This window comes from Amphibalanus amphitrite, unplaced genomic scaffold (genome assembly GCF_019059575.1).
Source record: "Amphibalanus amphitrite isolate SeventyFive unplaced genomic scaffold, NRLGWU_Aamphi_draft 000178F_arrow, whole genome shotgun sequence".
Lineage (NCBI taxonomy): Eukaryota > Metazoa > Arthropoda > Thecostraca > Balanomorpha > Balanidae > Amphibalanus > Amphibalanus amphitrite.
In genome coordinates, this window is record NW_024881673.1 from 242676 (window position 1) to 270630 (window position 27955).

The 27955-nt window shown below is 49.6% G+C and overlaps 1 protein-coding gene and 1 long non-coding RNA gene across 2 annotated transcripts; both read right to left on the bottom strand.

The window, feature by feature from the left end:
- Positions 1-990: 990 nt before the first annotated feature.
- On the bottom strand, positions 991-8420 carry LOC122383979. Its single transcript, XR_006256929.1, has 3 exons — positions 8382-8420; positions 1305-1399; positions 991-1021 (listed from the first exon to the last, which is right to left on the bottom strand). It is a non-coding gene; the product is annotated as an uncharacterized LOC122383979 (long non-coding RNA).
- An 11942-nt stretch (positions 8421-20362) lies between these two features.
- On the bottom strand, positions 20363-23998 carry LOC122383969 (golgin subfamily A member 6-like protein 7). The gene is made up of 5 exons (XM_043370874.1): positions 23983-23998; positions 22908-23672; positions 22495-22675; positions 20586-20682; positions 20363-20443 (listed from the first exon to the last, which is right to left on the bottom strand). Exons 1-5 carry the CDS (start codon positions 23996-23998, stop codon positions 20363-20365), a joined length of 1140 nt encoding a protein of 379 aa, XP_043226809.1.
- Positions 23999-27955: the final 3957 nt, after the last annotated feature.

The following is a 27955-nucleotide window of genomic DNA, read 5'->3' on the forward strand; positions in this document are numbered from 1 at the left end:
GGGTGGACGCGTCTCGAGGTGAGAGCCGATTTTATGTTTTTTTAATGTCATTCTAAAAAAAATAAGTTGCAAGAAAACGTGTGTTTTGGGCATTTACATGTGCACGAATTTGAAAGATCTCCGTAGCGGTGGTGAGGGTAGGTTCTAAGGCTGCGTGAGTGAAAATGGATTTCTCCAGCTGTCCGCTGTTTTTGAGCACGATGATGTTTTTTCCAAGATGGCGGCGAGGTACATGTTGTATCAGAGCCGGGTGGGGTATGTTGTAACATTTATGTATGTATGTATGTATGGGTATGTTGCTTTTGATCGCGAAAGCTAAGCCCTGGCTCGCGTTTGTAGATAGCTAGTCAATACTCGTTCCATTTCGGCACAATGTGTTGGCTTCTTTGCTCTTAACGGGTCACTTTTGCGTCTAGTCTGTTGATGTTTCGTTCGTTTGACGTTTCGATCATTATTCGATGTTTCGTTCGGATTGCATTGACCTAAGTTTGGTCCAATAAAAGTGAAGCCTTTGAGCATATACTTTGTATTAACCCCATTTAATGTTGTTGTTATGTTCAAAGCCAGTAGCAAGTACACACCCTGAAACGTGACATAGTAATACAAATTACCCCACCATGTGATACAACTCACCCAAGCCAAGGGGCAAGTTGTATCAAAAACATTGTTCTATTCGGCAGACCGCAGAAGAAAAACTGGTAGAGGTAACGGAAAAGTTACTTGGCACGAAAAAGCAGAAGAATCAAGGAAGGAGATAGTATGGAAATAATGAGTTTATCACGGATAGTTACGAGGTTATGGGTCTCGAAGTAAAAACTGATACAACCCACCCCACTCTCCCCTATGGCCTATCGATATAGGTATGATGATAAAAAAGCAAACTATATCAATGTGTCTCGAACATACGACCAAAATAAAACATCTACGCTTTTATGGTCAATTGATGATAAGACACTTACGGACGCTGGTGGCGGGCTTGGTGATGAGGCCGGTGGTGCTGGTGGTGGTGCTGGTTAATGATCTGAAAGGGAAGAAATACAAATTAACCACAAACCGATGAAACTGTTATAAAATACGGTGGATTCACCTCTCAACCAGTCCTACGGTCAGCAAAATCCTGACGGAATCCGCTGTCAGCGTTTTATTATTATATTTTATTATTAAAGCGTTTTATTTTATTATACATATTATTCTTCCTATTGATCTGATTAATAAGAAGAAATTACCGAAAAAAATTCCTATGTAACATAGCGAGAAGAATAAGTTTTACGTTTTCAGGTTTCAATAAAAAATCAGACACTCACGGAGGCTGGTGGCGGGCTTGATCCCGGAGCCGATGGTGCTGGTGGAGGTGCTGATGCTGGTGATGGTGATGCTGGGGACGGTGGTGATGGCGGACCTGAAAAAAATACAAGCGATTTATTTATTGTATTTGACATGATCACCTTATCATACAGACAGAGCGGTAGCAATGTCTACGGCAAATGAACAAAATTGCTCTGACACTTATATGCAATACAAACAGTTTCGACACAATATAACAAAACCGTAAAATTTGTAACTGAAAACACAGAACACCCTCGTCAGAACACCCGCGGCCTATCCCCTGTCAGCGTACGGGTCGGTGGGGAGACCGTTCAGGAGAGCCCGTCCGTTAAAAACCTTGGCGTGCTTTTCGACCGTCACCTGACTTGGGACGACCACGTCAGTGCTGTTGTCCGTCAGTGTGTTGGCCTCCTGATCGGTCTCCGCCACCTGAGGCATCTCCTCCCGCGGCATGTGATGCGCACGGTGGTTGACGGCCTGGTCCTCTCGCGCGTGAGGTACTGTATTGCGATTTATGGCTGTGGCACTTCCAAGAATGACGCTAGACTGATGAGCGTGGTTAACTTCGCCACCAGAGTCGTCACTGGCCTGCGGAAGTATGACCATGTGTCTCGCGCGCGGGAGGAGCTTGGTTTTATCTCCCCTCGACTGATGTGTGACGTGTCCACCATGACTGTGGCTCAGAAGGCGATTGTGTGCGGGGAGCCCACGGACATCTCATCCCAGTTTGTGACATTTGTGGACTCACGTCAGCGCTGTGATCGTGGTACCCGGCAGGACCGGCGGCTGCGGCCTCCACTCATGCGTACAGCCGCCGGCCAGCGGTCTTTTACCTACCGTGCCGCATCACTCCTGAACGAACTGCCTGCGAGCACATTGGAGCTGAACCCGGCACGCTTTAACCCTCGCCGGACCTATTGGTTTTCTACATACGCGCCGGCCGAGGGGGGGGGGGCGGGTACGACCCCCCCCTCGCCGTTTCGCCCCTGGTGGAGCTAGCGCGTCGCGGAAAAAACGAGCGTGTGCGCCGTTACGAGACGCAGAGATTGGTACCCGATTTTAAGGTCCTAGGTCAACCGGTGACCACTGAGGTCAGGTCAAGTGCCCCAGGGTACGGTTTAGTTTTTGGTGAATAACTTCGCAAAAAACGGCCGCAGAGCGCCGATTTTGGCAGCATCGTGTTCGCCTCGCTCAGGCGCGTCGAATGGTATACTTTTTGTTCGGGTCAGGTCAACTTAGGGTGTTGACCTCAGGTCAAGGTCAGGTCAGCACCCCCAGGTCACGAAGTTGGTCGAAAGAGGTCATGTCGCATATCATTCGATTCGGCAGGTCTTCCTGAGTCCATTGGTGGCTTTCTCGACTCGCTAGCTCAATTTGATCGGGAGTTATTGACGAAAAACTAATATGACCTTGATGACGTCATAAATGACGTCACGGAAGGTCAACATTGCAAAAGTGACGCATCTAACCTTGCAAGGAATGCATCGAATCACGATTCGGTGTGCTTGAGATAGTTGGAGATCGTTCCCGGCGCCAGAATAGCAGTTTGAATTTTTCCCCATTGACTTATAATGGTGAGGTCACGAAAATGACCTGACCTCATATGACCTTTAGGAAAAATCCGAGATATACAAGCTGTGAGACTCATAATGGATACTAGATCCTGCTAGTTTCATTTCCCTGTGACATCTCCTCTGGCAGTGAGGGCGTTGCGAAGTTGCGACATCTGAAGACCGTGCAGAGGTTCACTTATGACGTCATAGGTCAGTGACCTGACCTGACCCAAAAATGCGGTTGGTGTCAAAAGATGCGGCTTGGATAAAAGGTCAGGTATGCCAAGTTTCAGCTCTCTATCGCCAGCGTGTTCGGAGATATCGCGAAAAAACCCTATGGGGGGGGGGGCGGCACCCGCCCCCCCCCCCTCGGCCGGCGAGGGTTAAGCGAGCAGTCAAGTCGGTGGTGTGCAATAGGGGTGGGGAGGGTGGACGGAGTTAGCATTTTCTGACGTATGAGTGTTGTTTGACTGTGTGCCTGTTTTTACCCCTTAACCATATTTCCCGTTGATCGTTTTATCTTTTGACTTGTGACACAGAATAGCCACAATGAGTGAAGTGGGGTTGTCAGCAATTGTCAATACAATACAGGTTCATGCTGTTTTTCACACAGATAGAGGACTATTAGAAACAGCAAAGAAGAGTCGCAATTTACAGTTAAGTATATCGAATCTTAAAAAGTGTATCCAAGACAATGACGGATCAAATTATTCCATTTGTTTCGTCTGTGTATCAATTATCAACGTCAAGCGTTCCTTTGCTAGAAACTAGCCACGGACGACAGTGTGCCCAATGACATCGTGTCCGAGCTCTCAGAGGCTGGTGGTGGTCTTCCCTATGTATTTACTGAGACCTGCGGCGCAGCAGTCTTCAGGTGCTGTATGCCAGAGCCATCTGTTGGCGACATAAGAAACTACTGAGACCTGCGGCGCAGCAATCTTCAGGTGCTGTATGCCAGACCCATATGTTGGCGACATAAGAAACTACTGAGTCGTGCGGTACAGCATGCTTCAGGCGCTGTATGCCAGAGCCATCTGTTGGCGACATAAGAAACTACTGAGTCGTGCGGTACAGCAGTCTTCAGGTGCTGTATGCCAGAGCCATCTGTTGGCGACATAAGAAACTACTGAGTCGTGCGGTACAGCATGCTTCAGGCGCTGTATGCCAGAGCCATCTGTTGCCGACATAAGAAACTACTGAGTCGTGCGGTACAGCATGCTTCAGGTGCTGTATGCCAGAGCCATCTGTTGCCGACATAAGAAACTACTGAGTCGTGCGGGAGCCAGGGGGGTCTGCTCCCGTGCTTTTCCGCTATCAAAAACTGGCAATAGGCTGGCTCAAGGCCGTTGGACAGCGGCCGGCGCGCTGATTGGCTGACGGCTGTAAATAGGGCGGAGCTAATATGGTGACGTCACAGATCACTCTGCCCGAAGGCCGATAGTGTTATAGTCAATGGAGGGGAATATTGTGCACCTGTTTTTTCCTACTTTGAGTGTCACGTAAGGTCTTTTTCTTTATTTTGGTACAATTGAGGTCGTTCTCGTGGCTGCTACACATCAACTTTCCATTCGTTAACGCATTTGTCCGATTTAGAGCGTATTGAACGTCGAGCTAACACCAGTGCCGAACGAATAAGGTACCGAATCGCAGTTACCACGAATAGAAAACAAGTCTCATACATCAATGATCAAACTGATGTTCGTCCGGAAGACACAAGCAACTTCTTGCCTATGTGTTGGATTTTTATGTTATTGCCTTAATTTATGTGTTTTCAATGTCGTCCATCTAACCCTCACCGGCCGAAGGGGGAGACGGGTGCCGCCCCCACTCCCATGGGTTTTTCGCGATAGTTCGGAACACGCCGGCGATAGAGAGGCAAAACTTGGCCTACCTGGTCTTTCCTTCAAGCCGGATCTTTTGACACCAACTGCATTTTCGGGTCAAGTCAGTTTCGGGTCTATGACGTCATAAGTGAACCTCTGCACGGCCCCACAATGTCGTGACTTCGCAGCGCTCTCACAGTGCACAAGAGCCGAGGAGCTTTCACAGGGAGATGAACTTACAGGACCTAGTATCCATGAGAGGTCTTACAGCTTGTATGTCTTGGATTTTTCCTAAGGGTCACCTGAGGTCAAGTCCTCACCATGACGTGACCTCGCCATTATAAGTCGATGGGAAAATATGGATACGATATGTAAATATGGAGCATCGCCGGATGGCGCCGGCAATGATCCAGAACTATGTCAAGCACACAGAACCGTGACTTCATGCACACGATCCGATGCTACACTTTTGTATTGCTGACCTTGTGTGACGTCATTTATGACGTCGATAAGGTCATAAGTTTTTCGTCAATAGCTCTTGATCAAATTGAGCTAGCGTAGCGGAGTACGGAAACCCACCAATGGACTCGGGAACACCTGTCGAATCGAATGATAGGGTAGGGTGGGGTAATTTGAACATGTGGGGCAATTTGAACATAGTGTGAATAACAGAAAATTACGGAAAATCCATAAGTGGCATGACAATAAGACCAATGGGAGAAATTAGCGTAACTAAAAGGGCTATCATATGAACGGGGTTTAAAGTTTCAGGGAATGAAGATGTTGACGCACAGTTTAAAAAATCAATTTCGCAAGGAAAAACGCCTAACAACACGTCATTGCAACTTCATTGCAGCGCAAAATCTTGCATTGCTAGCGCCTAATACGCAACGGCTTTTGTTGTATAATGACCTAATCAGTGCCTTCAATCCAAGAAATTTGCTTTTGAACCCTGTTTTTTATAATGGCAAAATAACTTTTAGCGTGGGGTAATTTGAACATAGTGTGAGAATTTGAATGAAGACAGGGATCGCTCCGAAAAAAACAACGCCCCCAGTTTTTTTTTGCCAATATTTTCGACCCAAGGCAGTAGCAGATAAGTGATGCCAGTTTTAGAAAAGTTACGTCTAATATCCGTCTAATGTCCGGCATTTTTGTTGATTTTCCGTCCAAAAATGTTAAAGTCAACTATTTGTCCAAATATGTCCGAAAATTATGCAGCTATCAACACTCAAAACCGTCATTTATATTGCTTATCATGTAATTTTACCAGCCGAAAAGTGTTCATTATATTGAGAGCTTAACAAGCTTTCCATTCGCCAATCAATGCTATGCACGATTACTTTATAAAAAGCGCTGAAGTGTAGCAAGCCATCGTCCAATGTTGTCCAGTCTGCTACCTTTGTCCAACCAATTCCGAATTGGACATTGGACAAAATCAGAACTCCAAGTGTCCAGGTTTCGATTGGCACCACTTTAACAGATGTAGTACGGCTGGGAGAGTTTTTATCGAACAAAAATGATAGACGTTCTGTTAATTGAAGAGGGGCGAATTCTGTCAACTGACCGGTGTGCAGCGTGCAGATATTGCTACTCTGCAACTGTTATTTTTGCTGTTGTGTTGATTTTTCAAGTGAAGTTATGTTTAGAATTGTTCTGCCTATTTGTTTATGGGTCAAACAACATCGGTGCTGGCGAGACTATCGTTTTTATGACAGGTAAAGGCATTATGTTTAAATTACCCCACGGTGGGGCAATTTGAACACACCGTGGCTTGGTGGAGAAGTGAGGCTATGCTATTCAAGGTATGCTAGGCTCGTCCAAAAATGAGGCTTGCATGGTGAAAGCAAGTGCCACTTGCGCTACTGAAGCAGTTTTTCTTCATCCAGGGTTGAACTGGAATTTGGTACAACGGAGAAGACGTAAAAATATGTTCAAATTACCCCACACTACCCTATGCGATATGACCTCCTTCGACCAACTTGGTGACCTGAAGGGCTCTGACCTGACCTTCACCCGAAGTCAACATTTTAGGTTGAGCTCGACCGAACAAAATGTATACCATTCGACGTGCCTGAGCCAGGCAAACAAGATGCTGTCAAAATCGCGGCTCTGTGAACATTTCTGACGAAGTTGTTTGCCAAAAACTGACACTTAGCTTGGGCCACTTGACCGGACCTCAGATGTGACCGGTTAACCTGAGGCCTTGAAATCAGCTACTAATCGCTGCGTAGTGCGTCTCGTAACGGCGCATACGTTTGTCTTTTCCGCGAAAATCTAGCTCAACCAGGGGCGAAACGGCGAGTCTTATCAACTTACAACTAACCCCTCCCCTCTCGGCCGGGGCGTATGAAGAAAACCAATAGGTCCGGCGAGGTTTGGTTTAAGAAATATGGCTAGTTAACGATAGGTATTTTAAGTAGCACTGTTTCTTAAGGTGTTTGTATACAAGCGCTGCGCACATAAAAACAAAAAAACAAAACAAAAATGTTGGCTGGCACGGCCAGGCAACGGCCCTGCATCTGTACTGTACCGCTGTTTCAGGCGCTTTATATATTACAAGTGCTTTATATAGGTATTAGGTATACATTACACAATATGAAATTTATCATTTCACGATTCAGTACGCATTAGTGAATTACGATGCTATCTAGAATCAGAAACGGTCCAGTTGCGATAAACTTTTGAAATAGCGAAAGAGAAACAGCCACGGATGGGCTATGGCGAATGCATTACCTACTCCAAGAGCAAGATAGAGGAGGTTGGAGCAGGGCCCTCCTTGACTTTGTAGGGGCTAGAGCTGCCACTTGAACAGGGAAGCAATCTTGGAGGAGTTTAGATGCGTTAGGAAGTGAGACTGGAACAGACCCATTGTGTCCGGTAGATGGGTGGAAACTTACCTATATCTAAGAGGTAGGTAAGGCGGAACGTTTACCTGTACCGATTGTTATGTTAATTCTAACGGTTCATTTTTCCTCACTGATCTGTCTGGTGAAAATGTGAGCTGCTAGCTGAGCTGAATGACCGGGAGTAAACGCATTTTAGCGTTAGTTGCATTGCAGCCGACGGGCGCAGAGTGATCTGTGACGTCACGAATCAGTAGTTCTCCCGCTGCCCATAGATGACGCTAGTGTGGTCTACGCATCCCGCCCATAGATGGCGCTGATACATGTTGCCACTTCTCGCGGCCGGAGCAGCCTACCTTTCTATAGAGCCTTGGGTACAGCATGCTTCAGGCGCTGTATGCCAGAGCCATCTGCTGCCGACATAAGAAACTACTGAGTCGTGCGGTACAGCATGCTTCAGGTGCTGTATGCCAGAGCCATCTGTTGGCGACATAAGAAACTACTGAGTCGTGCGGTACAGCATGCTTCAGGTGCTGTATGCCGGAGCCATCTGTTGGCGACATAAGAAACTACTGAGTCGTGCGGTACAGCATGGTGCTGTATGTCAGAGCCATCTGTTGCCGACATAAGAAACTACTGAGTCGTGCGGTACAGCATGCTTCAGGCGCTGTATGTCAGAGCCATCTGTTGCCGACATAAGAAACTACTGAGTCGAGTGGTACAGCATGCTTCAGGCGCTGTATGCCAGAGCCATCTGTTTGATAAATATCAAACTACTGAGACGTGCGTACAGGAGGAAACAGTGTGCCCGCCGATATCGCGTCTGTACTCACGGACGCTGGTGGCGTGATTGGTCCCGGAGCCGGTGGTGCTGGTGGTGGTGATGGTAGATGACCTGAAAAAGAAGTAGCACATGTTGTGTTCCACTTGTTATTCACTGTAAGAAAATTATTGCGCCACTTTTATTATTAACACCCCTTGCGTTCATTAGCACTGCATTCCTGATGAAATATTTGTTACAAGAAAATATATAGCCTATCGATATAAATTTGGTGATGAAAAATAAAATATCAGTGTGTCTCGAACTTACGACTAAAATAAAAAATATAGCTTTTATGGTCAATTGCTGACGAGGCTCACGGAGGCTGGTGGCGGGCTTGGTGTAGAGGCCCGTGGTGCTGGTGGTGGCGGGCTTGGTGCTGAGGCCGGTGGTGCTGGTGGTGGCGGGCTTGGTGTTGAGGCCGGTGGTGCTGGTGGTGGTGCTGGTAGATGACCTGAAAGGGAGATAATACAAAATGACCAAAAACCGATAGAACTCCTATAAAATACGGAGGATTCACCACTCAACCAGCCCTACGGTCAACAGAATCCTGACGGAATCCGTTATTATTGTTGTATAATGATATCAATATTACTATTTGTTATTCCTATCGATCTGATTATGAAAAAATAATGACCACAAATCCTATGTAACAATGCGGAAAGAACAAGTTTTACGTTTCAGGATGCATTCAATGATAAGACACTCACGGAGGCTGGTGGAGGACTTGATCCCGGAGCCGGTGGTGCTGGTTGCGGTGCTGGTGATGGTGATGGTGGTGATGGCGGACCTGAAACAATATGAACGATTAAATCATTATATATGACAGACGAAACGATCACCTTGTCATACATACAGAGCGGTAGCAATGTCTACGGCAAAATAAACACAAATGTTCGGACAAGTACATTCAATACAAAAAGTATCGATAACATATAACAAGACCGTGAAATATATAACTGAAAAAAATACATTCATGGTGTTTTTCATGCCAATTAAAGGACTAGGTATTTATTGGTAAGATCAAAGAAGAGTCGGAACTGACAGTTTGGTAGACCGAAAAAATATCAATGTACCTAACGAAGACAATGGAAAAAATCAAATATTTCACTGCTTTTATTCTTATTTTTATTTTTAGTTTTTTATAGTTTCTGCATCATTCAGCAACGCCAAATGTTTTTTTTTTCCAGAGACAAGCAACAGGCAACAGTGCCCGCCGATATCCCGTCTGTACTCACGGAGGCTGGTGGCGGGCTTGATTCCGGAGCCGGTGGTGCTGGTTGCGGTGATGGTGATGGTGATGGTGGTGGTGATGGTGGTGATGGCGGACCTGAAACAATATGAACGATTAAATCATTATATATGACAGACGAAACGATCACCTTATCATACAGACAGAGTGGTAGCAATGTCTACGGCAAAATAAACAAAAATGGTCGGACAAGTACATTCAATACAAAAAGTATCGATAACATATAGCAAGACCGTGAAATATATAACTGAAAAAAAATACGTTCATGGTGTTTCTCATGCCAAGTAAAGGACTATTTATTGGTAAGATCAAAGAAGAGTCGGAACTGACAGTTTGGTAGACCGAATAAATATAAATGTACCCAACGGAGACAATGAAAAAATCCATGGTGTGTCAAAAGTGGAAATAGCCTCCCGGCTTTAGTTCGCCAGCCTTGTCAACAGATGGCAGCACCACAATATGGGCAGCGGATCGTGCAATTGAGGTCAAATTTTCGTTATCTGCTAAGAATTGAATGGCGGATCTTTTCATGCAAGAATCATGTAAATCGGTCCACAACTTTTCTAGCAACAGAGATATGAAGTCAAACACCCTGCCAGAGCGGCGGCGCGGCGGCCGGCGGCGCCCGTTACGCGCCGTCTGGGAGACTGGCGGCGCTGAACGGTTCCGACTTGGCACTGCACTTAAACCTGTTAACTGCTTGGAATAGTTATTATAGCAAAATATTCATTCAAGTGAGGAATGACCAAGGGCAGGAAGTATGTATGCTTGTGTGCGTACTGTGTAAGCCAAGAAACTGCATTAGCAGACAGTGGCGTATCCAGGGGGGAGGCCAAGAGGCCATGGCCTCCCCCTTTGGCATCAAACATGCAAGTGGGCCCTTTGGGTCACTTGAGTGCAGTGACGTACCCAAGGGGGGCCATGGGGGCCCTGAGGGGCGCCCTGGTTACCTGAGGGTCCCCCTGGTCACCTGAGGGGTCCCTGATTAGCTGAGGGGTCCCTGGTTACCTGAGTGGCCCCTGGTTATCTGAGGGGCCCATGGTTATCTGAGGGGCCCCTGGTTATCTGAGGGGACCCTGGTTATCTGAAGGACTCCTGGTTACCTGAGGGGCCCCTGGCTACGGGGGCCCTGGTAACCTGAGTGGCCCTTGTTATCTGAGGGGCCCATGGTTACCTGAGGGGCCCCTGGTTTCCTGAGGTGCCCCTGCTTACCTGAGGGGCCCCTGATTACCTAAGGGGCTCGTGATTGCCTGAGAGCCCCTGATTTTCTGAGAAGCCCCTGGTTACCAGTGGGGCCTCTTGTTATATGAGGGACCCCTGGTTATCTGAGGGGTCCCTGGTTACCTGAGGGGCCCCTAGCTATCTAAAGGGCCCCTAGCTACCTGAGGGCCCCTGATCCCCTGGGTGACCCCTGGCCAGTGGTCTGAAGAAACCCTGGTCACCTGAAGGGCCCATGTTTACCCCAGGAGTACCTGGTTATATGAAGAGCCCCTGCAGTCACATTAAGGCCCTTAGTTACCCGTGAAGCCCCTGGTATAACCGTTCCCTGGTTATCAGAGGGTCCCCTGGTCAATTGAAAGACCCCTGGTCAATTGAAAGGCCCTGGTCAATTGAAAGGCCCCTGGTCATCTGAGAGGCCCCTGATTACCTGAACGGCCCGTGATCACTTGGATTCAATGGTATGGCCAGGGGCGAGGGGGCACGTGTCCGTTATAGGGTTTAGGGTCCCCTCGGGCCCGAGAGGACCTGCGGTGCCAATTGGCGGCAGAGGGCCCGCGCTGGCAACGCTTCAACTGGAAAGGAGACCACAGGGCTTGTGAGAACACCCCATGGGCTTTTCTGTAGCCACACTTATCTCCAGAGGGGCCTCACGCCAGGTTCTGAGGGACCTTGCCGGCCTCTGAGGGTCCTTGAAGGCTAATGAGAGATCAGCTGTAAGGGCCTCATACCCGTTTGCTATGGCCCCACGGCCCACACCGGTGTTTCTGAGGGCCCTCACAACGGCGCCTGCGAGGGCCTCCACTGCCACCTCTAAGGGCCCCACACCACTCACCAGTGCCTTTTAAGGGCCTACTTCGGCGGCTCTGAGAGCCCCCACACCGGCGCCTCCGAGGGCCCTATGCAGCGCATCTGACGGTCACTTACCAGCGACTCTGAGGGCCTCTTACCGACCTCTGAGGGTCCCTTGCCGGCCTATGAAGGGCCACCAGTAACTTTCAGGGCCCCACACACGCCTAAGTGATGGCCCCCACCAGTGTCTCTAAGCCCCAAGGCCCTCACAACGGCGCCTGTGAGGACCCCACACCAGCGCATCTGATAGCCTTTTACCGACACCTCTGAGGGACTAACACAGGTGACTCTGAGGCGCTCGCTCGCTTCACTTCCTCATAAAATACCGAGCATTTTATGCATACTTCTCAAGCAAGAAATGATATTTTTACCTGCCAATTTTGCACATTTTCTCAGGACTTAGGCAGACAGGCAGACAGACGGACAGAGAGGCCCGTCTGCAAGGGGGGACCGGACCCACTGTGCCCAATCCCCTCATCGAAAGGTTCTGGAAACGCCCCTGCCTGGGTTGACAGCGGCATCCGGGTGACCCGTGGGCCCCTTTGAGAGCAGGCGGCCCCCTCCTGGGCGAAATCCTGGGTACGTACTACATGCCTGCTTGAGTGTCCCAAGAGAAACGATATCTTCAGGGCCTCATCCAAAGTACTGGCCTAAGCATAACTAAAGTCAAACTGCGTCAAACTATCTTAAAATGCCATTTGATGGCGCTCATAGGCCCTCAGAGGCCAAGGCCGAGCCCCCAGAGGCTAGCGTGGGCCCTCAGAGGTCGCTTTGGCGGCCATAAAGAAGCTTACATGTACTTGAGCGTGGGATCCTTTGAGGCTGGTGTAGAGCCTTAAGGAGCCAGCGCTCAGCCCTCTAAGGCCAGCGTGGGCCCTCTAAGGCCATTGTGGTGTCTTCTAAGGCCAATGTGGGGCCTTCTAAGGCCAGTGTGAGGCCTTGTAAGGCCAGTGTTTGCCCTCTATGTCCAGCATGGGGCCGTCTATGTCCAGCGTGGGGTAGCCCAGCGACATGGGGCTTTCTTAGGTCAGATTGAGGCCCATTGGCCACCGAGACTAGCTTGGGGCCCTCCGAAGACAATGCGGAGCCCCTTTAGGCCAGTGTTGGGCACTCTGTGACCAGCGTGAACCATCTGCGGCCAGCGTGGGGCCATCTGTCATCTGACTTCAGACTTCAGAGACTGGTGCTGGGCCCTCAGAAGCCAGCGCGGGCCTTCATAGGCTGGCGTCGGGCCATTAGAGGCCACCTCTAGGGCCTCGGCAACCAATTTTCAGATCTTATGCATGTTTGGGCCCCTTGAGGTAGGAGTGGCCCTTATAAAGGCCGGCGTGGGACCCTCAGGGGGCATCATGGGGTTCTAGGGACCGGCGTGCGTTCGAGAGCGGTATAGGGTCCTCAGACTGACTCAAAGACTCCGAAGAGCCGGCGGGGGGGTATGAGGTCAGCCATAGCATGGGTCTACTGAGGCCATTATGGGGCCCGCAGGCCAGCGTGGTTCACTCTGTTGCCGGTGTTGGGCTTTCCGAAGCCAGAATGAGCCTTCAGATGCCGGAATGAGGCCAATGTGGGCGACTTAGAGCCATCAGAGTCTAGATCAGAGCTCAACCCGAGTCGAACCCTCCTAAAGTTAAGGGTATCAGCCCTCAACCAGCGCAAGACACTAAGAGATTGACATCTGCCCTTTGAAAAATGTTACAATCGTAAAAAATTGACAAAACATTTTGTTTTTGATAATCTTTAGTGGCCCCGGCACCGACCAAAGAAAAAAACTGTATGCCTACTGCTGAAATAAATTGTATGTACCTACACTTCATACAGAGCTATCGATGTCGATGGCTTTTTCATGTTTTTCTTTTCTTTTTTAGATTGCCGAGTGTGCTTAAAAAGGCTCCCTCACATGGTAAAAGTGACACAGAACCGCACCTGGGCGTGGGTTAAGTGCGTCACTACTGGGGCCCCTAAGGTAAGGGTGGGGCCCCTTGAGCAGGTTTGGCCTCCCCCTTTTCAAGATCCTGGATACGCCACTGTTAGCAGATACTCGCTAATATTAGATCCAGCCAAGTCCAAACGCATTCCAGGGGATATGTTTCTGATGGGTCAACAATATTTATCGTTCGAGGGCGGATACAGTTTTAACAATACAAAAAATATTTTTGCACAGCTCTATTCCTTGAATAATTCTCTTCAGCGCCTCATTCCTAGTTAAGCGAATTAGCCCACCCTGGTTGAATAAATAAGCCGATTTCGCCACAAGGTCGCGAAAAACCGACCGAAAACGGCCGCGCTCAACGTTAATTTGGGCATGCAGACTCTTAAAAACTCGCATTGGGCGGGTAGGGTTTCCCAGGTATTGGCTCCAAAACACCGTATTCGGCTCCCGAATACGTCCAAGTGACCCGCCTCGTTCTTAGTTAAGCTCTAATTAGATCAAGTGACTCATAAGGAGCGAAAAAGCGACAAAAAGCATGAATTTCCCTATGGCGGCGGGCTGCCGGGTTGCCAGACGGCGCACCGGCTATTTCCACTTTTGACACACCATGAAATGTTTCACTGCTATTATTCTTATTTTCATTTTTAGTTTGTTTATAGTCTCTGCATCATTGAACATCGCCAAATGTTTGAGTTTCCCAGAGACAAGCAAGAGGCAACAGTGCCCGGTTATCGCGTCTGTACTCACGGAGACTGGTGGCGGGCCTGGTTCCGGAGCCGGTGGTGCTGGTGGTGGTGCTGGTAGATGGTGCTGGTGGTGGTGCTGGTAGATGATCTGGAAAGCAGTCAGTAGGTTTTTAGATCAGCGTGTTAGGCACAGTAAGAACAAGAAGTAAGACAAACAGAGGAAATGGTCAAAATTATGACGATTGGAAAAAGGTTTTGAGTTTTACATGTTCATTGTCATTTTATGATTTGACACTCACGAAGGCTGGTGGAGGATTTGATTCCGAAGCCGGTGGTGCTGGTGATGGTGGTGGTGGTGGTGATGGTGCTGGTGATGGTGGTGATGGCGGACCTGAAACAATATGAACGATTAAATCATTATATATGACAGACGAAACGATCGCCTTATCATACAGACAGAGTGGTAGCAATGTCTACGGCAAAATAAACAAAATTGCTCGGACAAGTACATTCAATAGAAAAAGTATCGATAACATATAGCATGACCATGAAATATATGTTACCTACAGGGAGTTTGAGAAATCCGTGAGTTTGCAAACTCCCTAGTGAGTTTGCAAACTCACTAGGGAGTTTACAAATTCACTAGGGTGTTTGCAAAGTCACTGACCGGTCAGGGAGTTTGAGAAATTCCAGAGCGATTGGGCCAAATAAAATCAAATGTGTAAGATGCACTGGCGGTCGCAGGGGGGGGGGGGGGGCACGGGGGCCATGGCCCCCCCTTTGGTGCTGAAAGGTGGGGCCATACTATCTTTTGGCCCCACCTTTCAGATCGAACAAAAGTCCTAGAAAAGCTTTTCGTATGTTTCATTTTCTTTCTTGCGCCATCAAAGGACGTAAATTTCACTCATGAGTGGGCTCAGCTTCGCATTCTGTCAATTTGGCGGTCAGCGTCGCTGGCACCGGTTCACGAGTATGGCCGGATCTTATATGGAATATCAGCGTGGGTTTACTTGAGGCTCTCGTAGGCCCAGCATTCAGCAATGACTGGCATGAGACCCTCTTCGGCAGTGGCGGGTGGGCCCTGCTAAAGGAGATTGGCTCCAAGACACTAAAGTAAGACCTCATGGGTTGGTGCTGTGCACCTCAGAAGCCCGGTGGTGACGCCGTACGCCGGCTTGGTTTCTTAAATTAGCGTGGGACCTCCGGGGCCTGCATAGAGTTGAGTTTGCATGAGCTAGTATGTAATCTCAGAGGCATGTGTGTAATGTGTACACAGTGGCGGTCGCGGGGGCCGGGGGGGGGGGCATCAGGGCCATGCCCCCAAAGGTCAACAAAGGGGGCCATCATATCATTTGCCCCCCCCCCCTCAAACAACCAATGGGCCCCCATATAAGTGTATGGGGCCCTGGCAATTATTCGATCGTCACGAGGCTAAAAAAAACCACGCCCAGCTATTAACCCGCGCCCTGATGGGGGGGGCCATTTTGGCCCCCCCCTGTGGTTTTTCTTAAATAGCGAGAAAACGGCGGCGCGCAGCGCCGCCAAATTTTGGGTACCTTACCGGGCATCAATTTGACACCTTCACACAAAATTTCAAGTCACAGGTCACCTTAGGTCAGGAGTTATTGAGGTCAAACTGAGGTCATGTTCGAGCAAAAATGAGCAAAAAACATGACATCTTGAAACGCTCACCAATTCTACAGTTAACAAGCAATTTTAAAGTTCTTTATGTGGTTGTGTAGAAAAAAGACGGCGCTACAAAACTGCTATCTCGGATTTTCGACACTTTGGGATTTTGACCCCCAAAAATAAAAAAAATGATTTTTTTAGAAAAACTCAAAAAATTTCCAAAAAAATTTCGAATTTCGAAAAAACCGGAATATATGTGATAGTCCCTGCGCTCTTCGATATACATACCAAATTTTAGATCGATACCTCTTTTTTTGGCCAAGTTATAGCGAAAAAACTGTTAAAAATTGATGACGTCAAATTTTCGAACTCAATTTTTAGCAATTCTAGACCTCGTAGCGCAAAACGGAGACCACCATTGAACTCCCCGTGACGAGCTGCATCGAATCAATACCCATTTTATGCAAAAATATCAACTTTGAAATTTGACCTAATTTGACCTGACCTTGACCTGACCTTGACCTGACCTTGACCAAAACGTGACCTAAGCTGGCCCTAAAGACTGTCTGACCCACATAATCGCATTTGTCATGTAAAATGAACCATAAAACATGTATCACACGACACTTTCATATTGTGACCCCCCCAGTGACCTGACCTCTGTGACCTGACCTGGTATCAGTGACCTCAAATAGCAAAATATGTGTTTGAAGAACATTTATCCATCGATGATTTTCAATGAAATGCATTTTACTCGATTTTACAACGCATTTCTTGAAATGCCTGTAAACGGTGAAAATTCAACCTTTGACCTGACCTGTGACGTCATCGGTTTGACCGAGGTCAATGAAATTCGGTCAAAAGGTAGTTCCCCGCTGGGGCTATCCAACACCGTTTACCGCTTGTCGCTATGTTGCGTGGTTCTCGAGATCTGAGGGGGGGCCAAAATGGCCCCCCCCCCCCTTCAGACCGCGTTGCTCGGCAGACCCCATCTGGGCGCGGGTTAACCCTCGCCCGCACATGGGGGGGGGTGGTTGCCACCCCCCAGGTAGTCTTTCTGCTCTGCACTCAACATTTTTAGAGCTAGAAAGCTGATTTTTCGCATAGCTGCTCGTCTATCCTTTCTTGATGTTTGCTGAAAATTTCAAGTTTCTGTGATTTTTGGTTTCGGAGATATGACCTTGTTTTTCAGGTCATGTCATGACCCAAATGGCCAATTCTCAACATCTTGCGTTTGCCATGGGCCTTGTGAGCTTTTGACACCCTGATTTCGGCCTTTTTTGCCAGTCTTACCTCCCACCTATCATGGAACATGTTGTTCGACGATGTACAGGGGTCAAGGTCAGGGTCAAGGTCAACCTAGGTCATCTAAGTTAATTGCGTTTTAGGCAAGCTGAATTTACTTTTTGTGAAGTTTTTTGATTGTATTTTTGGTAAAAGCTTCTCAGATCATGATTTCATGTAATATGGACCCAAAAACAATCGGTGCACACATCAGTATACACACAGACACACACAGACATACAAACACATATAATTGACCTTGACCTAACTTGACCTGAAATGACCTCAGCAGCAAAATTCTGGTCGGGTAGTGTGACAAAGAGGTTCTAGCTGGCTTGGCACCAGAAAACAGCATCGTCATCGGTATTTGATAAGCAGCGCACTTGATATCCAGCGGTGACCCAAAACAGCAACATTTTTTAGTTTGACCTGACCTGGAAGGCCACCCCGGTCTTTGAACGTCCTACACTGACCTCTGAGGGAACTTCAGTGGCGGTCAAGCGCCCACGTTGACCGCTAAGAGCCTACATCAACCTCTGAGGCCCCACATCTGGCCTATGAGGGCCCCTAACCGGCCTCAGGGGTCCCAACCGGCGTCTGAGGGTCTCACACCGGTCTCTGGTGGCCTTATTTCTGTCTCTGGTGTCCCAAGACGAACCTTTAGGTGCCAATAAGGGCCCCGCACTGGCTGCTGAAGACCCGATGCCGGCCTCTAAGGGTCTGCATTGGCCTCTGAGGGGGGCCATCTTGGCCTTTGAGGGCCCTCTGCTGGCCTCTGGGGTCCAACGACGGCTCATGCCGGTCTTTTAGGGCCCCACGTTGACCTCTGAGGGCCCATGCTGGCCTGTAATGAGTAAGGACCCACATTAGCCTCCCAACTCGGTCTCTGATGGTCTCAAACTACTGGCCTTTGTAGTTTGCAGGCCCTGTACTGGTCTCTGAGGGCCCTAAACTAGCCTCTACATGAAAACATACATGGGCGGGTTTCTGAAGATCAGAGGGCTCACGCAGTCTCCGGCACAGCCTTACGTTGGTCCTGATCGAGATTGCTTTAACGTCCTGATGGTCCCGCGCTGACTCCCTCATATTTCGAGGTCGGGACCCCATGAGCCGGTGTGGGTCCTGGGGCTGGCAGAGACTGATGAAGTCCTTAGGGCTCATGGCCAGTCTTTTTAGCAGTAGGACTAGGCAGGTTGAGTGAGCCCCAACAGAGCCGTCGCGAAGCCCCGCAGGAGTCGCGCGCGGCCCTCAGATGCCAATTCTGAAAGCTCGGAACCTGTGGGGGTCTCCAGAGGTCGGTGTACCTACTCTCTCCCGCCGCCACACAACTAGGTGCCTATATGGGTAAATGTCATAGTCTAAAAATGCTTTCTGGGTTTCACATGCTTGTTCAAAGCAAGAGGTATCTGTACTTTTTAGCAAGATGTATCTGTACTTTTCCGAATTGTTTTATAGTGGTAAGGTCATGAATCCGCGTGCCTGACCTTCCAGTATACCTATGCTACACCGATCCGTCGTCATGGACGGTGCAGCGGCCCGACCGGTGGGCACACCGTGAGACGGTAAATGGAACTGGTGATTTTGCCTTAAATTGAGCTCAAAGATTTCACGCAAGAATGAGATGGATGAAGCATAAGTAATGCCAACTGTGCGGCGCCTCGTGGACGTAAAAAATTAGCCGATCACCCCCCCCCCCCTCCCGGTGACGGATTAATGTTATGTCCCGCGAGTGTGACTTTGGCCCCCCCTTTTGCTAGCGGCTGCGACCGCCAGTGGTAAGATGAGGGTGGCATACGTGCCGTCCGTGATGTTAAAACAAAAGCGACTAGTGGTACGGCCTATATAACCGTCGCACGCTGACAAAAAGCTTACAGGTCCTTCATTGTTTTACCGAAAAAAAAATGCTACTTGCGGCTATGTAAAAGGGAGGTTCGGAGCAACGTGCTCCTCCGTTCCGTCGTTTCCATCCTCAGGAATCAGGATACTGAAATCCTTCTCGTCCACGCCGAAACCCCCACTCCGGGCTGGACAGGCACCTTTATCTCATGCGGGCTGCTCATTTGGAGCGGCACCGTTGCTCCCAAGGGAGTGCACCCCGTAGCCGGGTGCAAAGAGTGCTTGGGGGGGGGGGGCTGGTCGGTCTGTCAATTCGGACGGGCTCAGCCCCGGCGACTCTGCATATAGGGTGTCTGCCCAGACCAATGTCTCCCCCTATAATTCCTATCATTCGTCCGAATCTGAAATGGTCTTGTCAGACCGAAAGGGCCTAACCCAACAAAGCAAAAACAAACAAGCAGCGTGCGCCAGTCGCAGCTGGGCTGGCTGCCAGCAGCGCCGTCTCTCGATGACACGTCCATGGCGGAGTGGGAATGGGCGTGAATTGATGCGTGTGCCTGTACTTTAGTATAAGTGACCAACAGTCAGCTGTTTCTACTTTGATATATTTAGCCTGACTCTGGAATAGCCACACTTGAGTGGAACGGGTCTTATTGGGACGTGAACTAAATAAATATATAACTAAATAAAGCGGCGGTACATGCATGGGTAAATCACTGAACAGTTTAAAATAAAAAAGGTATTTATGGTGTGCATATGATCTATAAGCTTTTTGTCAGCGTGCAAGGCCTTAGAGCTAGCCTCCTTTGTTTTAACATCACGGACGGCACGTATGCCACCCACATGCTGCACACTTGTTTTTATTTGGCCCAATCACTCTGAAATTTCTCAAACTCCCTGACCGGTCAGTGAGTTTGCAAACTCCCTAGTGAATTTGTAAACTCCCTAGTGAGTTTGCAAACTCACTGATGGGTCAGGGAGTTTCACTAGGGAGTTTGCAAACTCACGGATTTCTCAAACTCCCTGTAACATATATACCTGAAAAAATACGTTCATGGTGTTTTTCATGCCAAGTAAAGGACTATTTATTGGTAAGATCAAAGAAGAGTGGGAACTGACAGTTTGATAGACCGAATAAATATAAATGTACCTAACGAAGACAATGAAAAAAATAAATATTTCACTGCTTTTATTCTTATTTTCATTGTTAGTTTCTTATAGTTTCTGCATCATTCAGCAACGTCAAATGTTTTTTTTTCCTAGAGACAAGCAACAGGCAACAGTCTGCCCGGACATCCCGTCTGTACTCACGGAGACTGGTGGCGGGCTGGGTCCCGGAGCCGGTGGTGCTGGTGGCGGTGATGGTGATGGTGGTGCTGGTAGATGATCTGAAAGCAGTTAGTACGTTTTTAGATCAGCGAGTTACACACAATAGGGACAAGACGTAAAAGACAAATAGTTTGGTCAAAATTAGGACGACAGGAAAACCTTTTACATGTGTTCATTGTAAGTTCATGATTAGACACTTACGGGCATGCTGGTGACGTGTTTGTTCCCGGAGCCGGTGGTGCTGGTGATGGTGATGGTGATGGTGATGGTCATACTGGAGACGGTGGTGATGGTGGAGCTGAAATACAAGGCACTAGTTATTAATGTGGTCTTTGATGTTTATATCTTAGATACAGCGCTAAAGAAGCGAAATTACAACCACAAATATTTTGAGTCAGCAGATAAACTGTAAAAATAACATCATACATTGTCTTATAGTAGCTGTATTATCATTTACGGTAACTCTAAGTCAATGGCAGCTGACTTGATAGTGGTTTCGGAAGCCATGAAGCTGGACTCGACTGCCGTTGGTGTACTCACGCCTGCCGGTGGTGCCGGTGGTGCTGTCACTGCTGGTGATGGTGACGTCTGTGGTGATCTGAAACACCAGTGTCCAGTTTTAGGTCCCCTGATATTGACAGCCACACCCGCCGTGTCGCTACCGCTATCCCACACCGCGTCTGACAGAGGTGTGACGTCACTCCCACACCCGCCGTGTCGCTACCGCTATCCCACACCGGGTCTGACAGTGGTGTGACGTCACTCCCACACCCGCCGTGTCGCTACCGCTATCCCACACCGGGTCTGACAGTGGTGTGACGTCACTCCCACACCCGCCGTGTCGCTACCGCTATCCCACACCGGGTCTGACAGTGGTGTGACGTCACTCCCACACCCGCCGTGTCGCTACCGCTATCCCACACCGGGTCTGACAGTGGTGTGACGTCACTCCCACACCCGCCGTGTCGCTACCGCTATCCCACACCGGGTCTGACAGTGGTGTGACGTCACTCCCACACCCGCCGTGTCGCTACCGCTATCCCACACCAGGTCTGACAGTGGTGTGACGTCACTCCCACACCCACCGTGTCGCTACCGCTATCCCACACCGGGTCTGACAGTGGTGTGACGTCACTCCCACACCCGCCGTGTCGCTACCGCTATCCCACACCGGGTCTGACAGTGGTGTGACGTTACTCCCACACCCGCCGTGTCGCTACCGCTATCCCACACCGGGTCTGACAGTGGTGTGACGTCACTCCCACACGTCACTCCCACACCCGCCGTGTCGCTACCGCTATCCCACACCGGGTCTGACAGTGGTGTGACGTCACTCCCACACCCGCCGTGTCGCTACCGCTATCCCACACCGGGTCTGACAGTGGTGTGACGTCACTCCCACACCCGCCGTGTCGCTACCGCTATCCCACACCGGGTCTGACAGTGGTGTGACGTCACTACCACACCCGCCGTGTCGCTACCGCTATCCCACACCGGGTCTGCCAGTGGTGTGACGTCACTCCCCCACCCGAACTGCTGGTCCGACTGAGTAAACAGCCAGGTCCGGACCGGCCATTCAGTATCGCTCTGCCCGTCACTGAGACTGACCAACAAATAACACGTCATTTACCGTATACCGTTTGTTTCAGAGCCTATACTCACGGGGCGGTCAGTGTCCATGGCGCCGCTCAGTGACTGACCAACAAATAACACGTCATTGACCGTATACCGTTTGTTTCAGAGCCTATACTCACGGGGCGGTCAGTGTCCATGGCGCCGCTCAGTGACTGACCAACAAATAACACGTCATTTACCGCATACCGTTTGTTTCAGAGCCTATACTCACGGCGGTCAGTGTCCATGGCGCCGCTCAGTGACTGAAAACTAATAACACGTCATTTACCGCATACCGTTTGTTTCAGAGCCTATACTCACGGGGCGGTCAGTGTCCATGGTGCCGCTCAGTGACTGACCAACTAATAACACGTCATTTACCGTATACCGTTTGTTTCAGAGCCTATACTCACGGGGCGGTCAGTGTCCATGGCGCCGCTCAGCTGGCCGACACATCGGCTCGCCGCCTCGGCCCCGTCACTGCCGGCCGTCTGACACGTCCGGACGAGCCCGCTTGGCGGCCGGCGGCTGGCCGGCGTCCGCTGCCGGCGGCTCCTGGTGCCGCCGCTTGCCGGCCGGACGGGCCGGACACGCCTCCGTCCGGGGGGCGGGACGGAGGTCGGAGCCGCGCCGCTGATCACCACTGGCCTCGCCTCCGACGGCCCTCGGCGGCCGGTCTGCAACACGCCGGGTCAGGCAGAGGTCAGGGAGGGTCAATCACAGGTCAGGGAGGGTCAGTCACAGGTCAGTGCGGCTCAGACAAAGTTCATGTTGGATCCAACAAAATTCAGGGCTGGTCAGGAGGAGCTAAGGGCAGATGTATTACATATTCAGAGTTACTTACTTGAGGCAATCATTTTCTGGCAATGAGCGCTGAAAAATCATCTGACAACGGAGGCTGTCACTCACCTTCAGCAGGGCACTGCTGCTGCTGAAGCTCCTCACAAAGCATCTTTTTCAGCTCCTCTCTTAACTCCTCCTTTAGCTCTTTCTTCAGTTCCTCCCTTAGCTCCTTCCTTAGCTCATCCCTTAGCTCATTTTTTAGCTCCTCCTTCAACTCCTCCTTTTTCTGCCTCTCCAACTCCTTCTCCAGCTCCTTCTGCAGCTCCTCCTGCAGCTCGTGACGTCTGTTGCTGCACTCCTCCAGCAGCCGAATCTTCTTCTCTTCAGAGCCTGTGTTCGGGTGTCTCTCCTCCAGCTCTCGTGACTCTCTCTGGTGTCTCTGCTCCAGCTCTTGCCACTGCTGCTGTAGTGTGTGCTGGAGATTTTCCCACTGCTGTTGGTGGGAGCAATCCAGCTGCCTTAACTGGTCCTCAGTCGGCATGTTCAGGCATCCAGTGTCCTCGCTGTGCTGCTGATGAATCGCAATACGCTCCTCATAGTGACGTTCTTCCAGGTTCTGCCACTCCGTACCGTGTTTCTGCTCCAGATGTCGACGCTCCTCTTCATGCTCTTTGTCCATCCTCACTCTTTCTTCGTGACCTGGGTGTTCCAACTCCTGCCATAGCTGCTGATGTTGTAGCTCCAGCTCCTTCCACCGCTGCTGATGTTGCTGTTCAATCAGCTGCCACCTCTGCCCGTGTGGGCGAGCCGGACCCTCTGATGGCTGCTCCTCCTCATCGCAGTGCTGCTCCTCGTCTTCGATCTCTCCGTCGCGGTCACCCTGTGGCGAGTCTGGAACACAGCAGGTCAGGCAGAAGTCACACGCTGGGAGGACGGTCGATAGGCGACCAAATCGAAAGAAAACTGGATCACTATTCACAGTACAAGGTAAAAGACCATGTGTTATGGCATGCCATTTATTAGCATGGGCAAGAGAGTTACAAAATCTAGTTACTTCGCTCAACATTTTTTTATGCATTTATTTTTTCGATTTGTTACGATTTGTTCAAATAGTGATTTTTTTTTTTATTTTTACGATTTATTCAAATAATGAACACTGCATCGTGCATCACGGTGATAATGTAACAAATAAGACGCTGACTCGCGGTACTGTACATGACTAAAACTGTTCAATATCAGCGTCATTACTATCGCCATCTAGCCCATGATGTTTGATAAGAACACAGGACGGCAGTCGGTGGACAGGGTACCTACTTAGAGTGGTCGGGGTTAGTTTTTTAACCCTCGCCCACGCATGCCATTTTTCCACCGTAGAGCGCACATGGGGGAGGGGGTGCTATACCCCCGCGCCATTTCGTTCCTGCTAGAGATAGAGTTTCGCGGTAAAAACCAACAGATTCTTTTGGAAGCGGCAAATCCAATGGTATCCAATTTTACCTCAATGTGCAGTCATTGACCTTCCAGGTCAGGTCAAACTAAAAAATGTTGCTGTATGGGGTCACCGTTGGAATATCACGTGCAGTGCCCATCATATACCGATGACGCTGCAGTATTGGTGCCAAGCCAGCTAGAACAGCTCTTTGTTACACTATCCGACTAAGTTTTTACTGACTGGGGTCTTAGGTCAGCTTAGGTCAGGGTCAATGATATGTGTTTGTATGTCTGTGTTTGTGTCTGTGTATAGTGATGTGTGCACCGATTGGTTTGTGTCCCTGTTACATGAGAACATGAATTGAGAAGCTTTTACCAAAAATGCAGTCAAAGAAACTTAACCCTATTCCTGGCGAGGGGGGGGGGCCTCAGGAGCCCCCCCCTGAGGTTTTTTGGTTATTTCTCCCAAACGCGTTGAGCTAGGAAGCTCAAATTTTCTGACTTTTCCTAAAAGGCTTCTACGCAACATGTCTGAAAATTTTGAGTTGATCTGACCTCAGGTCAGGTCACCAGAGGCGGTTTGGTGACCCTACCTCAGAAAAGTTTGCAATCACGCCAGAGCTAGAGTTTTTGACCGATCAATTTCTTCTCTTCAGGGTTTAGTTAGGGTACCAGTATGTGCAATTTGTATATCTCGGAATTTTGATATCGGTGACCTAAGGTCAGGTCAATTTCGCGACCTCCCAATTATAAGTCAATGGGGGAAAAATCAACTCCCTGTTTTTACCACTAAAACGGGTCGGAATGGCCCCATATACCATACATGACTTCATATACGATCAACCTTCACTACCTTGAGGTCTGTTTTGCTGTTGGGCAGCTGTGAGGTCATGTGACGTCATCAAAGGTCACCAAAGGTTTTTGGCAAATAACTCCGTACAGGAACAAGATACAGACGCGTGGATGGTCTCATTGTGTTCAGCTCGTCAAGACGCATCGAATGATATACATGATGACCTCGAGGTCACGTGACCTGAGGTCAACCTTTGACCTTGACCTTTCGAGGTCAACATATATATCATTCGATGCGGATTGACGAGAGGATCACGATGCTGCCCTTAGTTTGTTCCTATCTTGACTAATTCGAAAGTTATTCGAGAAAAACTCTCTCCATATCTAGTGCCGCCATTTTGACTTTTTCGACCCCTGTGACGTCATCTTTGACCTGACCTGAAAATGACCTTTGTAAAAATTGTAGATCTTGGCCGTGCGCATCCGATGCCGTTTACCGCTTGTCGCTATCTTGCTTCGTTCTCGAGATCTCAGGGGGGGGGCCGAATCGGCCCCCCCCGCCAGTTTCTTGTCCCGGCGGAGCCCGCCAGGAATAGGGTTAACCCGCGCCGGGCCGGTGCTCTGAGATTCCGCGCCGGGCCGCGGGGGGGTGTCTGAACACCCCCCCCCCCTTCTAACTCGGCTCCTGGGCCACGTAGCGACACGCGGTAAGCGGCAATCGAAAGAACATCAAAAATAAGGACGAAAACACTTCCGTCATTTTTTGGGTCAGGTCAAAGGTCAGGTCACCAGAGGTCACCAAAGGTAAAATGTTGACTATTTCAACATTTTGGAAACTGCCAACGGCTATCTCGGGAACCGATAGAGCTACGGCGCCGCAAAAAAGCGCATTCGATAGCCCTTTTACAGACCTTTCTGAATAATGTTCTCAGATTTGACCTCAGGTCAACGGTTTAGCCTCCAGAGGGCAAAAACTCCAAAAATAGCCGTTTTTACGAAAAACGTTTGTTCGGCAATAACTTTTGACTCAAAAGAGCTATGACATTACTTTTGCCAGCATCGTGTTCCTCTCGTCAAGGCGCGTCGAATGAACTATAATTTGACCTTGAAAAGTCAACTTGAAAATTTGACCTCAGGTCAAGGTCATGACCTGACCGGAAAAGGTCATGTAGCATATCAGTCGATCCGCAACGTCGAGCCGAACACATCTAAGGCGTTTTCAGCGCTCTAGCACGCCTCTATCAGAAGTTATCATCGAAAAACTGTTAGATTCTGTTCGTGACCTGAGATGACCTCGGGGACATAACGAGGGGTCACAGTTGCCATTTTCTGGTTCAGTGTGTCTATTTTACCTACATCTCGATGTTTGAGCGTGTCTAGAATAGCGTTCGTGCAAAACAGACGCTCTTCAATTTTCTCCCATTGACATACCTATAATGGAGAGGCCGCAAAATTGACCTGACCTTAGGTCACAGATATCAAAATTCCGAGATATACATTTTATAGATAGTATTGCTCTAATCAATCTCTGAAAGTTTCAAGGCAATCGTTCAGTCGGTGTAGCTATGACGAGCATTCTTATTTTTTCTGAGGTGAGGTCACTTGGCGTGACCTGGTGACCTGACCTAAGGTGACCTGGGTCTGAAATTTTCACAACATGTGCGGAAAAGATGCACAAACAGGTGTGCCAAAAACCACAAGGGGGGTGTTCAAACACCCCCCCGGCCCGGCGCGGGTTAACGAAAAGTAAATTCAGCTTGCCTAAAACGCAATGTTTTAGATGACCTAGGTTGACCTTGAACCTGACCCTGACATCTTTACATCGTTTCATTGACCTTTGATGACCTCGGTTCACTTTTCAAATTTTACATGCCTCAAGGCAAGGCCGTATAAGAGAGGTAGAATCATCCCGCAATTTCCAATGGACCGGTCGCTAAGCATTAGCGTGACGTCACTGGTGGATACCGCGCGGCGCCCGTCTCCAAGCCGTACGTCGGGTACAGTTGGCTTTTTATCGTTACTATTACTGAACGTAACGACAACTAATGACTCTTACTAACTTTTTTACCCACCTAAAGCTGATTTCCTTGCCGATGGCGATACATTGCCGACCCGAGCCCCAGGGTTGACAATCTTGGGATATATGGGTCGGATGGGCGACCTCGCGACGGGAGAAGGAACGATTGCAATTGTGTCCCGCACCGCCGATTGCATTCTCTATCTGCACCCGGAGGGGGGGGGGCAGGGGGCACGTGCCTCCATCGGAATAGGGGGCCTCTCGGGCCCGAGGGGCCCTGCGACGCCAATTGGCGGCTGAGGGTCCACGCTGGCATTTTCGACTCAAAAGGGCCCCACAGGGCTCGAAAGAACACCTTATGTGCTCCGAATAGCCACACAATAGCCACACTTCTCTCCATAAGAGCCACACACCGGCTTTTTATTGTTCCTTGTCGGCATTTGAGGGCCCCTTGCCGGCCTCTCCGGGCCCATTGGCGACCTCTGAGGGCTACTTGCCGGCCTTTGAGGGCCCTTACCGGCCTATCAGCGACCAGCAGCTCAAAGGGTTCCACACACGCCTGTGATGACCCCCTAAACCAATGGTTGAAGGCCCCCACAACGGCGTCTGCGAGGGCCCTCACCGGCGGCTGTGAAAGCCCCAAAGCGGTGCCCAGCTGAGGGCCCCACACTGCGGGCACACTGCCACCTCTGAGTTCAACCGACACCCCTGAATGAAGTTCCAAAGGCCCAAACCAGTGCTTCTTAAGGCCATACCTATATCGGCGGCTCTGAGGGCTCAACGCCGGAGCCTCTGACGGCCTAAGACGGGACCTTCGCATCGGACGGCCACTCACCGGTGACTTTTGAGGGCCCCGCACCGACGACTCTGAGGGCTCCCACCGGCGTCTGAGAGTACCTTGCTGGTCTCTGAGGACTCCACATGGCTCCTGAAG

Coding starts and splice junctions, on each gene's coding strand:
- LOC122383969 (XM_043370874.1), bottom strand. Junction 22,676..22,907: donor GCAGCAGTGCCCTGCTGAAG/GTGAGTGACAGC, acceptor GGCGTGTTGCAG/ACCGGCCGCCGAGGGCCGTC. Junction 20,444..20,585: donor AACACGTCACCAGCATGCCC/GTAAGTGTCTAA, acceptor AACTGCTTTCAG/ATCATCTACCAGCACCACCA.